Raw genomic sequence first — 13,861 nt, forward strand, 5'->3', positions numbered from 1 at the left:
CCGCGGGGCTCGCAGATGAACGAGGTTTACAATGGTGTAATAATGTAAACCATTTTTTACAGCAAGGAAATCAGCGAGTGCTTGATAGTGTTGCATTGCCACGATATTTCGGTTTGCAAAGTTGCCCCAGGCTCAGCACCTCAGTTTGCCATTGGTCCAAACGAAAATAGTAAAGTGCCGTACGTCAGAAACATAATCGTGCATCATCAAAGTTGGCTGTGGCTGGAAAAGGAGCAAAGCGGAGGAGAAATTGTTAAAATATTAAGTGCAGTGCCAGCCGGAGTGTCGGTGCGGATTTGACGGCGAAGAAATTGGTCATGAAGAAAAGCGCGTGTGGGAATGGTAGTCCATGCGAGGTCCGTGATTGAGGTGATCCTTCCGTGGAGTGCTATATTCGGATGTGTTAAATAGCAGATGCATTAAATAGCTGTCTCCGCACCGGTTTTGCGGTACGGTTGTGTGTGGTGGTATTGCCGCCGTACCGTGTAAGTGTTCCCGGGCTTTGGTGTGATTCTCGGCGGAGATAAAAAGCAAGGATAAAATCCTGGCCCGGCAGTAGTAGAAAACATAGTCGGCACATTCCTTCCGGCTGGGAGCGCGCTGCAAACATACCGCGCCCGGTGAAAACGGCTTTGAAGCTGACATCAAAAGAGCGAACGGAAAAAGCGTTCCGGAAAGGATTTCTTTCTTCAGAGCGCAAGACACACCACCAGCAGCGGGGGTCGGTTGGTCCACCCGTACCACGAGAGAGCGATGGCTTCCGGGGACACGGCCGCCATTGACACGATCGACGTCGAGTCGGCACTGTCGACCAAGAATTCCGAGTTTACGAGCAGCAGTAAGGATCCGCCCCAGGAGCTGGATGAATATGGTAAACGAAGATTCTTTCACTTCCCGCAGAACATATGCCAATGGAGAACCAATTGCATGCATGCGCCGTTGATTGTGAAAAACCTATGCATCGTATTTTCACCTTAAAGAGTATCTTACAATTGTCCGCCCTTGCCTGGTTGAAGTAGTTAGATGCATCCACTTGTGACCCCGTGATGGACCGTTTCTCACTGCCCTTCTTTTTTCTCTTTGTTCCGCAGGGAAGTTCATCAAGGATACACCGGGAAAGTTCATCATGGCCGATGGGGTACGTTCAGTTGTTTTAAACATCTTTAAATGAGGGCATAAGCGTAAATTATCGGGTTTACAATTTGGGATTACAAACCGAACTTCACTCCGTGCGGCCCACACCGCAGACTCGACGCGGTAGGAAGCTCGCCAAAAAGCTGATGCTCATCAATTAATGCCACTTCGTTTACTTTTTCTCGTTTACAAAACCGGAAGAGGCCGGTATTTCTTATCGACCATTCCGGTCGCTTGATTTCTCAGTTGCTTAACATCGAGTCTCGTGCCTCTGGTCTACGCCCTGGTTGGTGTATGCAAATAGCAAATCCTTGGGTCCCATGTGATTAATGTTTCGAAGGGAGTGGCACCCCAAATTCTGCACTCGAACCCGGCCAGCCGCACACGAAACAGCAACTTATTGTACCGCCGAATCCGTTGTTGGAAAATAAGTCTACACATCGGGCTGACCATCATCCGTGTTGACCGGGCGGCACAAGCCGGTTCCTTTCCAGAACCCACACACCACCGTTCGGTAGCATATTGATTGACCCATATTTTTCACCTTCTGAACCACTTTCGTTTTCTTGTCTTGCCACCCACACGGGCGAAGGCTGCAAGAAGTCACTGCCGCGGATAGGCAGCACGGACGAAACACGAATACCGCGTGTATTTTCTTAACGTTTGTGCTTCATTTACCAGCCTCTCGGGAGAATAAACATTGCAGGCCGCGGCGGAACATATGGATTTGGTGATTTCACATTCTGCCCCGGTACACGGCACGGCATACCGAGGTCGGTCGTACAAATGAGTGTGTCCACAGTCCTTGTGCTTGTTGGAATTGTTTATGGTCCTGGGAATGTCAAGTGCGTGATCGCGCGAAACACACGTGAATAATTCAACCGGCGGAAGAGCAGCTTTGTGGCATCAGCTGGCCGGCCTTCCCATGCGGTGTGCTGCAATCGTCTTCGTGTGGGACGCAGGCGGACGACCTGCCGTATCCTCGCCCGTTGAAGAGACAGTCCTTCAGGTGGCAAATCGGTTTGCATTAAAGAGTGTACCGATCAGATCAACTATGTGTTTGAATTTGAATGCTTCAAGCTTATTAGTGGCAAGGATAACGCAATATTTTCGCGCGCAGATTACTGTGTACTATGTATTTGTAAGACTTTCTGGAGTAGGAACGAATCCGCCAGAACTTGTAACGAAGTTTTGCGTAAACGGTTTACTTGTTAATTGATAGTCAGTTTGACCTTTTCATGCCATTTTAATGCTCAGCATGCTTCGGGAGGTAACAAAATCACCGTCCCACGATATCCTTCTCAAATACCTTTGCTGCCCACAGGTAAATCCTTTTACATCCGGACGCTATCGGACGCTAGGCCCGGTATGCTGAAGGTTAATCCTTCGTCGTGGTTTATGTTGAAATATTTTCACAACAACAACACTTTTGCTTCGATTGGAACGGCATTGCGACTAGTTGGTGCCGACATTTTTCGATCGGAGGACCGTATGAAGGGGGAACTGATGTTGAAAAGTAAAATAATTTCCATGTTTCGTAGCAGTGGTAAATCCCTGCGGGATATTAAGCGTTGGCGTATGTTGCGTGGTATATGGATGAAGGGGTTTGTCCTTGCTGTTGTTCCAAATCATCGACCGAAGCACATTATCCGTTCTCAGTCCTGCCAAAGCGAACGACAAAGTTTTGCGACATTTTTAACAACCATTTTCAGGCTGTGGTATCCGACAATTGGCGAACCGTCGGTTCATTGGCCAGTCAACGCCAATAGGGAAATACTTTCAATGGATTCTAGGTTGCACTTTTGCAGAAGCAAGCCATTCCGTGAGTTTTCCGGTTCTCTGGTGGCCCAAGGCTTGTCGTTTGTTTAGTTGGCTATTCTACACAATTCCAAAACGGATGAATTTGGAAGCTGATTTGCTTGCCGTTCTACATGTGTCAGGCAGCTTTTGTTGCGGATGGTATCATTGATCGACAGGTGATCATAGCACAACCAGTTGCATTTGCCACGGGCTCCCTACGACCATTAGGTACTGTTTTTCACCGAGTGAATCGATGTATGTTGGTTGTCCCGTTTGTTACATATTTATAAACCCTAGAATATATCATAGAAGAATACTAATGTGGAAATTACATCACCGTTCCTCGATTAGACCATCATAATGTACCAACCTATATGTAAATACCCCTAACAAATTCTATTCTTAAACAACACTCTATAATTGAGAGATTTTGTAATCAAATAGCTTCCAGAATGTCTCCATCTGGTACCTTTTCCATGCGCCACGTCCTGGAGAGGTCAATTGTTATGTTGTCCAACTAAACTCGCGAGCGCAGCGCCCATCTTAGTTCTACATCTACCGACACTTTGGCCCGCTCGGTTCATGTTTCCGATTGCCGAGAGCTCACAGATTCGTTGATGCGACCGCCCGTGCCCTCTACCGCTCCACATCACCAGGGCTGATCTTTGGTCGTGCTAGCGGGCGGCGGGCGGTGCGGAAAACCAGATCGTTCCGGTGCAGTCCGGGTGCAGCGTTTTGTCTGCAGCCATTCGTACAAAGAAATCTTGCACCACCGCACCGCAAGATGCCGCTCTGGGCCGCTGTGCAGCACTCGTGCATCGTGTGGCCCTTACCTTGCGGTGGCGCGAGCTTTGTTAGGTATTTTTGCCTATTTTATTCTCATCGCCGAGAACGGCGGTCTGGGAACGGCACAGTACACAAAGCCACAAATTGTTTCTTCAAGTGGTGCTGTTCCCTCTGGCTTCGCGGCACGGTGACGAGGGGGTCATTTATGCAACCCACGAATAGGTTCAATTAGGAAACAATTAAGCAACTTAAGATAAGCTGCGTTGCGCCGACGCAGCAGCATGGAACCCCTTTCGAAATCGCTACCCCCACAGGGGGCCAACATGCATGGAGTGCCGTGCTAAGAGGTTAAGCTAAGTAAGTGGCGTTTTCGTGGTTTATTTCACATTCTGGCGACCTTCTGCTGGTGCCAATAGAAGAAACTATTGTCGCTAACTCGTTACTCTATTGCATACGCGAATGAGAAAATCCAACTGTTTCGGCCGCCGGCCAGCTGGGCGTTGTCATTCGATGACGATTCTTACCACTTCAACTGCCAACGAGGCGGCAGCTGTGTTGGGGCGCTTAATAATCAATTCACTACAGCCCCATCATCCTGCGGCGCATTAGTACAGAACGACATTCCGGGTGTTAGAAATGGGCATCGCTGCGGTCCGTTTTGCTATTTTAGACACCGACCACACTCTCGGAGTGGTCGCAGTGTCGCGCAATCTTGAATACGCAATCATTGTTGTCCAGTTATGCATCTCATTACATCGCAGAATAGATTAGCCCCAAAGGGCAGTTGAAAACATGTTTGAACCTTTGAAGAATTATTGTGCTTCATACTTTACACCATTATCGTTTATCTTCGATGATGGTATCTGTTTGTTCTAATTCGACTTTATGCTTGCGGGTAATTGTGTGAGCCACAAAAGTTATTTTACATCAAATCACACCTTTTTTACATCGTCTATCACCAGGCGTAACGGGAAACCCTGAGACTCGACCGATGCCGAGATTGCAGAAGAATATTTTTTTCCGCCTGTACTTGACATTTTCGACCCTCGGAACCGGTCATGATTTAAAATATGCAATTCACATCGCATGGCTTTGGCGTTTTTGCTGCCAGTCTGTAGATTTAGCACCATCAGCGGACGAGCTGAGCGATTGTAGAATATTTAATCAGACTCCGGAGTGTCTAGATTACGGACCCCTTTCCGATCCGCTAACTCAAGTTGCGCTTTTTATCAAGTTTAGTGGAGGGGCCGCGATACTCGCAAGTCGTCGAGTATCCAGTCCTAATGGCTCTAATTGCCTTCGCTGGTGCTCAGTTGGACCTTACTGTTTTTATAGCTCACTGGGTCTTTGGCCCCGTGTGGCGGTATATTCTTGGCCGTGGCTTCCAGCTTTGCCGGATTTTCCTTCACCACTTCGCTAAGTTTTGGTCCATTGTACCATACGGGGCGAGTTTATTGGCCCATACAATCTGGCGATTGTGTGGTCAGCCTTCGTTGAGTAGTTAAAAATTTACAATCAATGCTGGTAATATCGATAACCTTGCTTAGGATAGTAACGTAGATGAGAAACCGATGAATGACGAGTGCTACATCTTTGATGTTTATCTTAAGTAGCAGCTTTATTTATTTACTTTACTATTTATTTACTAAACTCGAACATGTTTACGACGCTTGAAAGTATCTGGCCAAATGTCGTTTTTGTTATTTATGGAGTTCTCTATCGAGGCATTTGAAGTGATAAAGGTGTACACTCTGTCATCCGGTCGGTTGCAAATTCGTACACCATTTTGCTGTCCGTTACCTTTCTCTTCAACATTTGACGACACCGGCTGCGAAGGTGTGCCCAAATTAACGTTGACGTACTTGCCTTCGGCAGTTACCGGCAGACCCTTTTAGCTTGCCCAATGACCGACAGACTGATGCTCTTACTTAAGACGGCCGCGCGTGCACTTCCAGTAGCGACTTACCGTGGGGAGCTGAAAAATTCGGATCCCATTTTTATGTTTTTCGTTTCCTGTCGTTCCCGCCCCACCGTTCCAAATGCGTGCCGGTCGAATTTTATACCTTTTGATGGAACCGACCGAACCTTAAATGTTGTCATTGTCAGGTTTTGTTGAGTTTTCTCACAAACGCACCGTACCTAAGGAACATTGAATGACTCAAAAGTGTATTTAATTTGTGGAAAAGGGTCACGATCGTAATTGTATTTGTTTTTGCCACTTGGGACAAAGTGCTTATTCTCATGGGTAGAAAAATTGAAAGGAGATTAATTACGTGGAAGTTGAAAAGTGACGTTTTCAGTTCTAACTTGTAGATTGTTTGGATATTTTTTTAGGAATAATATTTTTAATTAACAGTTTTTACTTTTCTTCATATTCATCCTAAAATTAGTTACCCAGCAAAAGTTGTTTGGTGCCTTCCACAGTTTACGAGTTTCGGCGGCAGCTGTTGAAAGCGACCACTTCCCACGTTAATCCAGGCTGGTAGAAGGACATCCTACGGTGCCTGCCTGGCCTTCCACTAATTATCCCACAGAATCTCCCAGAGGGCACGTTAAGGAGAAGAAAAAAAAATGCAAATAAAATGACTCTCTTACACGGGGCCCCTAGACTCGATGCCGCTAAAGTGGCTTAGAATACGAGGGTCACTATTTATATTTCGGGAATAGGAACAAAAACAAATAGTGAAGCTGCGAATATATTTTTATTGTTTTTCAAAGTACTCGCCACGATGATCGATACACTTTTGCATGCGCTTAAACCAATTTTCAAAGCATTTATTCCATTCCGAATGAGGTATCTCCAAAACATGATTTTTGAACGCTTCAAGAGCTTCTTCGGGCGATGAAAATCGTTGACCACGCAGTTTATTCTTCACGGATGGGAACAAAAAGAAATCATTGGGTGCCAAATCAGGGCTGTACGGCGGATGACCCATCAATTCGATGTTTTGAGTGCTCAAATAGTCTCTTGTTTGAGCCGATGTGTGAGAGCTGGCATTGTCATGATGAAGAACAATCCGACGTCTCTTGTTTGTTTTCCTTATTTCACCGAAGATTTCTGGCAAACAGATGGTTGTGTACCACTCAGAATTTACTGTTCTACGATCCTCTAGAGACACTGTTGCAATATGACCAGTTTTTCCGAAGAAACAGGCCACCATTTTCTTTGAAGTGCTTCGTGTGCGAACAACTTTTGTTGGATTTGGTTCATCTTGGAACACCCATACAGTCGACTGCTGCTTACTTTCGGGCTCATACGAATATATCCATCATTCGTCACCTATCACGATTTTATAAACGTCTTTTGAAGCACCGCGATTGTATTTCTGAAGCATTTCTTTGCACCAATCGACACGAGCCTTTTTTTGAGCGATTGTCAAATTATGTGGGATCCAACGTGAACATAATTTTCGCACAGCTAAGTGTTCATGTAAAATCGCATATATGCTGGTGGAACTAATGCTTAGGGATGCCTCAATCTCACAATAGGTTACATGACGATCTTGCTTAATCATTTCGTGCACAGCATCGATGTTTTCTGGCACTACAGTCGATTTTGGACGACCTTCACGAAACTCGTCGGACAGCGAACTACGACCACGATTGAATTCACTATACCAGCGATACACAGTGGTTTTTGATGGAGCTTCATCGCCAAAAGTCAAATTAAGTTGATTGACGCACTCTTGTTGTAATAATCCACGTCGAAAGTCGTAAAAAATCATCGCTCGAAAATGTTCACGATTCAGTTCCATTTTTTTGCCGAGACGAAACTTTCAACTAAATATAAAATAAACAAATAGCGTCCGTATGACAAAATGTTCTGAGTACGTATGTCGTCAAAAATGTCAAACTTTACGATGGAACCATCAGATCGACTCACATGACATCAGTGTTGCCAATTCCCGAAATATAAATAGTGACCTTCGTAAAAAGTGAGCAAAAACCACGATACTTGGATAGGGTGCGATAATGCGACACACTTAAAAGTACACAATAAAATCCTATCCACGAATTTCGGCGGAGCTTTTGGCAGAGCACACCCGGCGACACGGTGCGGTGCGGTGCGGGGCTCAGGAGCACCGTTTTATGAGGCAACCGCGGCGAGCCGGTCGTTTGTGATAAATAAAGCGCGCATGTAGCTTTGCCGACTTGCTGCCCGATTCGTCGCAAACGTTGTCAAACCGTCGTCCTGGACGTCCTGAATTGGGGTAGCAAATTTTGCAGTGCGGGTTTTGCGGTTAACCATTGGCCCGCTTCAGTGAGCTCTCTGGACTGCGGAACATATTGCGTGGTTCAGGGTGGTAGCATATTTCCAGGAACTTGCTTTCTGTTTGATAAACAGTTGCGAAACGAGTGATGATATCGTGTCGTCTTGAACGGAACGTGTTCTTCCTCTTCTGTGTGCAAATCGCGGCCAAGATGCGGAAGTCGTGCCATTCCATTCTCGGTTTTATTACAATGCAACGGAATCTTATTTGAAATAAATTCTAAATTAACCTCCTTTCGATCGCAGGGCGCTCGTATCAGGCCGGGCCCCAAAATGCCTGTGTAGATCTTGAAAACCGTGCTTACGTAAGTGAATCGGAGTGCTCAATGGCTGCCTGTCACTCTGGCGAATGGCGGAACCCTTTGGCTTTGTCCGGCATTATCACCGCGGTCGTTGATATTTGCGGTTTGACTGACTCGCTGACGGCTGTATGTTTATTGAGCGCATTATTTGCACCCACGTATGTATGTAATTTTCTCGCGCACAACGGGCCGATGCTGGGGCAACCACGGTCACTGAAACGCGTTGAAACGCTTCAGTGGTGTTATCTGGACCTCGCTGGACCCCTAACCTACCTCCCTGTTGCTCTCTTGTTCGCCGATCTGTGTTGTGTTGACGTTTGCTTCAGTGTCAACCAGCAGCAGCAGCACCACCACACGTTTAAAGGTGACGTTTTTCTCGCGTCCAGATTAAATAACAACGTCCTTCGCTCTGGCGTGTAGGCCCGCGACCGTGCGGCCATCATCAAAGGGCCTTCCAGAAGCCGGGGCAGTGCGTCCGTTGCATATCAGTTTACGGTCAATTTGTTATTTTTTTCGCACTCAAGGCGCTCGGATTCAAGGTTGATTGGTGTCGCGGCCTGTGTTAGGTAAAAGTATCTGTGTTGCGGATCAATTTCACGACCAAAACGATCTCCTCAACCGGAGATATTCGTTGACGGCAGATCGGATACGGGAGATCGGATCTGCTGTTCATCATCGCATCCGCGAGTATTAGAGGTGACCGTTTGTCGAAATGAAATAATGTTGCCGCGTACATTACACTCTACCGACTGGCGGGCCGGCGTGGCATACCCGGAGCCGCAAAATTTGCAAAAATTCATAACCACAGAAACGTAGCCGAACTGTGGCGGGGGGCGAGACTGTGTAACGGAACCCGCCGGTTCCGGATGGTTTGCGGTGGTTCCGTTCTAATGGTTCCGTTGTAAATTTGACTTCCGACATTGGATGGTTGGCTGCGCGCATTGCTGCCTTTGCGTACCGGTGGGTGGCTGGGCTTTTTATGAGCTCTTTTGCCGCCGGAACCGAAGTCGGAACGTCTTGTTCCGTAGTTACGTTCTGCTCCGAGACAACTGTTCTTGTGGCTACCTTCGTGGATGCCTCTTCGTGTTTGCAATAAAATTATTAAGATTTTTATTTGCTCCTACTCGAGCACAATAAAAGTTGAATCGCCAGTCAGATTTGTGTTTTGTTGGTCGTGGCTTTTGAGGGCGATGCTTCTCTGGTTTTCGATGGTTGCTTCCATAAATGCATGTTGAACGCAAAATCATACACCTAAATTGTACCCACCGAACGACGAGATGTTCATTCGATTAGCATAACCAGAATGTGAGCAGCAGTTCCTTTGCGCCGATAACGATAACAACTGGCCTTACTGTGGTGCTGGGTGGCTGGCTATTAGTTTTATGTTGGTTGACCTTTTGGCCACAATTAAATAGCTGTGATGGTGGGGACCTCTGATACGGTACCCGAGCCGTACATCGGTGAGTTTGAATGCTGGCTGCGGTTGGGCACGAACCAGTAGTGATCGCTCACGCTCACCCTGTTGGCTTTTATGCGACGGCAGCGTTCTCGAGTAATTTATTGTGGACGTATGGTACAATCTTTCGATCAGTAAACGATTCCCGGGGGACCCAAAGACGGGCGCTGGGTGTGACTCGGCTTGGGTCATACGCATTGCGACCAATCCATTCCCCAGACTCTGACAGGTCCGACGTTGGTTAGGTAAAAAATAGGACCAGCAAGGACACTTCTTTTTAATGGCCATGTTTGTCGTTAGGCAGGTCAATTTTTTTTAAATCGTACATCCAACAGCAACACTTGACACGGTTGCGAACCTACGTACGCCAGTTTATCAGCCACACTGTGCACGCCACAATGACTCATGTTCACGGGCCAAAACGCACACAGACATGTACGTGGGCAATCGATTGTGCCTCATCCTGCCTGTAGCAACCTGTGAAGCAGATGCGACTTTCCATTCACTGGCCTCCGGACCGTAGTGACGATGACTTTCATGCCAGATCTTTTCCTTCCGGTTACCGCACAAGAGAAAAGAAATCGGTACCCGACGACGGCATGGCCGATGAATAATCCAACATTGCCATCATCACCGAATGGGCTGACCGAGATGGGAATACTCTCGACGCGCGTGAGTCATGTTCGGCCTACGTCATCGGTGCGTGGAGAGCCGAGGGGTGCAGCGCACTCGCACTCGCGCAGTTTATGAATTTGAAATGGATGTTATTGAAACATCAAATCACCGTGCAAAGATTGTGTCACGAGGAGTGACCACCGTAACCGCAAACGTTAGTTGCACAAAATTTAATAGAATTCCACTCCCATCCGTGTCCTAGAAAGTCTCCAGTGCGTGTGGTGATGGTGGCCACCGGTTGGTTCTGGTGCGCCCGGCGTTGTTGCTTCGCTTAAGAAAAGTAACGCATCATCATCAATTCAATCTGACAGAGATTTATTTCTCCTGGTACCGGTCGTCCAGATTTATCCTCCGTCGACATGTCGTCGAGTCCATCTCATGGCAATGATTGTGCAGAAATGAAATTATGAGTTATCGTTCCGGCGTCCCTGACACACTGGGCGACACCTTAATGTGTACCACGATCACAAGCGAGAGGAAGGAAGTGCTTACAAAAAAAAGCGAACCTTCCCGTGAGGCTTTGAGCTTGAGATAATTTTAGCAGCCCATACGACCTTTTTACCTCTAGCACCACAACACAGGAATTTAGCTTACCGTAGCGTGCCCAACCGGAAAGGGATCGTTTGGGATCGTCCGGGATATCGACCGATCCTCCCACGGTCGGACCCTAAATTTTGAGAGAGGATGCGCCACATCGCCGTCTGGTAGCTCCATTAAAATGCTGCCTACCGCTGGCTTTTCTGGGAAAGTAAACATTGAAAAACGAAAGCATGCTGTACACCGGCACGCCCTGTTAAGCCAATATTGTTCTATATTCACAAGCCCACCCGGCACCGTCCCTTTGCCGGTTGAGGCTGGATTTCTTTAAAATTCGCTTACCCCGTTACGCCCAAGTATCGATCGAGAGACGTCTACACGATCTGGAGTGTCCTGGGCGCGGCGCTCAGGACGCTGAAGTTTATATTTTGGAAACAACACCCGTCCGGGGGAACAGCACACCCAAAAAGTGATTTCAATCAAACGGTCCTTATGGAAATTCGGGGCGGAATTGTTGCGAAGCACCAGCAGCGCACCGTGAAAAGTGGTTCTTTCACTTTCGTGTCATTAGTCGCAGCCGGTCATCGCAACGACGGCAGGCGGGACACGCATAAAAGCTAGGGCCGTGTCTCATTAAGGGTGGCCAGAAGATACGACGTTCTCAAAGTCGCGAAAATTCCGGCCTGAGGGCGACGGCCGACTAAGGGTTCAGATTTGCTCGATGAGATTGCCTGTGAATGGCACACATTTGTGTGCCACAAAGATGAAAGAGGCGACCCATCTCTCAGACCGAGCCATCCATCATCGGCGAGGGCGGTTAATGTTGCTGCTGGCGCTTTCGTCGAAAGTTTCGTCTTCTTTCCGGTCGGTGAGCAAAGACGTTTATGGTGAACCCCTAGAACATCGACCCACGGAATCCTGCACAATGATGCCCGTGTCGGAAGATACATTGGAACAGATATTGTTGCCAAAGGTGTGATGTATTTTTTAAATAGGTTCCTTCAACATTTAAAATTCTATTGAATCCGAATCGGATGGCCGGACAATCGCTCAAACCGGCCGAAACAAAACACTAATGAATATTGATAGCAGTTTCTCTCCCATTTTTGAGCATTATGGACCCTGGACACTAGAATCGATAGGGACGAGTGAGTGAGAGACGGTTTCCTGGCACGTCGTCCCTGGGCGCCCTACATGAAATAGACCAGAATGATCCAAAGGCAGCGAATGAGGACATGCCGATGGTATGCATTCCTGGGACACGATGGATATGTGACATCTGTATTTTTAGTATGTCGCTGCCGGGACGTGGCGCACGTTGTCCGTGGCATATGCACATAGGACGGAAATGGAATTCCTCCGCCATGCTGCTGCGGAGACCGACTGACGACCGTTCAAAGCCCGCCACCCCATGGCAGCTTCTGGCTCTGTTCAGTGCTTTTGTTGTAAAAATATTTTCATTTTCCCGCGGTGCGCTAACCCTCTCCCGAACGGTCGGGACTCTTTCAGATGGGCGTGCTGCTAGGACACAGACGAATGTAACTAAAAATCCCGCAATGGCAGAGATCCCAGTCTGCCGAGCTAGTCTGCTAGCAGTCGCCTTCGATATAGGGACCACTGGGAGTCGAGGAGAGCAGTAATAAAATTCTACAAAGGCAACACCGGGCAACATACTGGAATCCGGCTGGATGCAGCGTGGCCCAGATCGGGCACAACACTGTCTACTACACCAACTGTCGATTAAACCTCTATTCCCTCCGCGGAGCACGGTTATGAACGCTTAATTAAGTTTTCCACCGACGTGTGAAGGACTTCGGTTGCCGATTGGGTGTCCTGTGTCGTCCATTCTAGACGACAAAAATGCAAAATTTTATCCAACCAAAATGAGCCAATTCTCTCACGCGCGCGGTGCAGCATATGTCGCTGTAGGTTATTGTCCGTTTACCATACTTTCCCACACAGCCAATGTTTGCTCAGTAAACTATATTCTTTCATGTTTTTTTGTGTTCTCTATAAAAGCAGCTGCTGATCGGTTATTTTTAGCACTGGCCAGCACATGTAAATTATCTCCTAAAATTGACTTTGGCATTAACGCCCGCATCCACCCAATCGAACCCGCCAACATCGTGCAATATACAAAAAAATGTTGCCCACAACCCCACGGAATCGCATTGGCCAATGACGACGACGACGTAACATTGCCGTTATCGTAATCAGAAATGTTTGCGCCTAGTTTTATCTGCCCAGATACTGCACTTTCATTTGCACACCACACAACCAACACACTGGCCCACCGAAGGAGTTCTTCGTCACTTCATCGGGTAACTGTTTTTTTCAACTGTTGCCGTGCTCGTATTGGTTATCCTCCCACGTCGTTCGGACGCTATCTCATCGAGAGCAATAATAACCACCGATAAAGCTTTTGTGGAAGTATTCGTTGCCGGCGCCATCCGACCAGAACCCGGTGTGTTGGACATTTCGGCGTGCCTGGTGCGCCATTTTTCAAAAAGTTTGGCCAACCTTTTGCCGCGTTATTCGAAGTGGGTTTTGTTCCAGCTTTTTCGGTGTGTGACTTCCGGTGAAGTTTTGGTGGCTTTTATGTAATACCCGACATGCAAATGCAGTTCGCGATGGAGATGATTGCGATGCTGGATTTTGTAAGTATCGAACGGCCTGCCTGTGTGCCGTTTGTTAGACGTAATATTCGTTTCGTTTTTTCGAATATTCTAATTTCTGTCGCCCGCCGCATGTCTCTCGCTGTCGCAGTAGTGAGAGCACATGATAAAGTGTTTTGCAAGGTCCTTCTCGGACAGGGGGCCGCCGCTTCTGAGTGCGATGCTGCTTCACTTTTGATTGTTTGGTGTCCTCCAAGTGGTGCCGCGTTGGAGAGCGGCATTGGAC

General features: G+C 47.5%; 1 protein-coding gene across 1 annotated transcript in view; it reads left to right on the forward strand.

The window, feature by feature from the left end:
- Nucleotides 1-753: 753 nt before the first annotated feature.
- LOC131211725 (uncharacterized) overlaps nt 754-13,861 on the forward strand; it is a 33,175-nt gene continuing 20,067 nt past the window's right edge. Inside the window, exons 1-2 of the mRNA XM_058205311.1 lie at nt 754-871; nt 1,092-1,138. Of these exons, the coding sequence (XP_058061294.1) occupies nt 754-871; nt 1,092-1,138 (165 nt within the window). The remainder of the gene's footprint in view (nt 872-1,091; nt 1,139-13,861) is intronic.

Source organism: Anopheles bellator, chromosome 2, assembly GCF_943735745.2.
Source record: "Anopheles bellator chromosome 2, idAnoBellAS_SP24_06.2, whole genome shotgun sequence".
NCBI lineage: Eukaryota > Metazoa > Arthropoda > Insecta > Diptera > Culicidae > Anopheles > Anopheles bellator.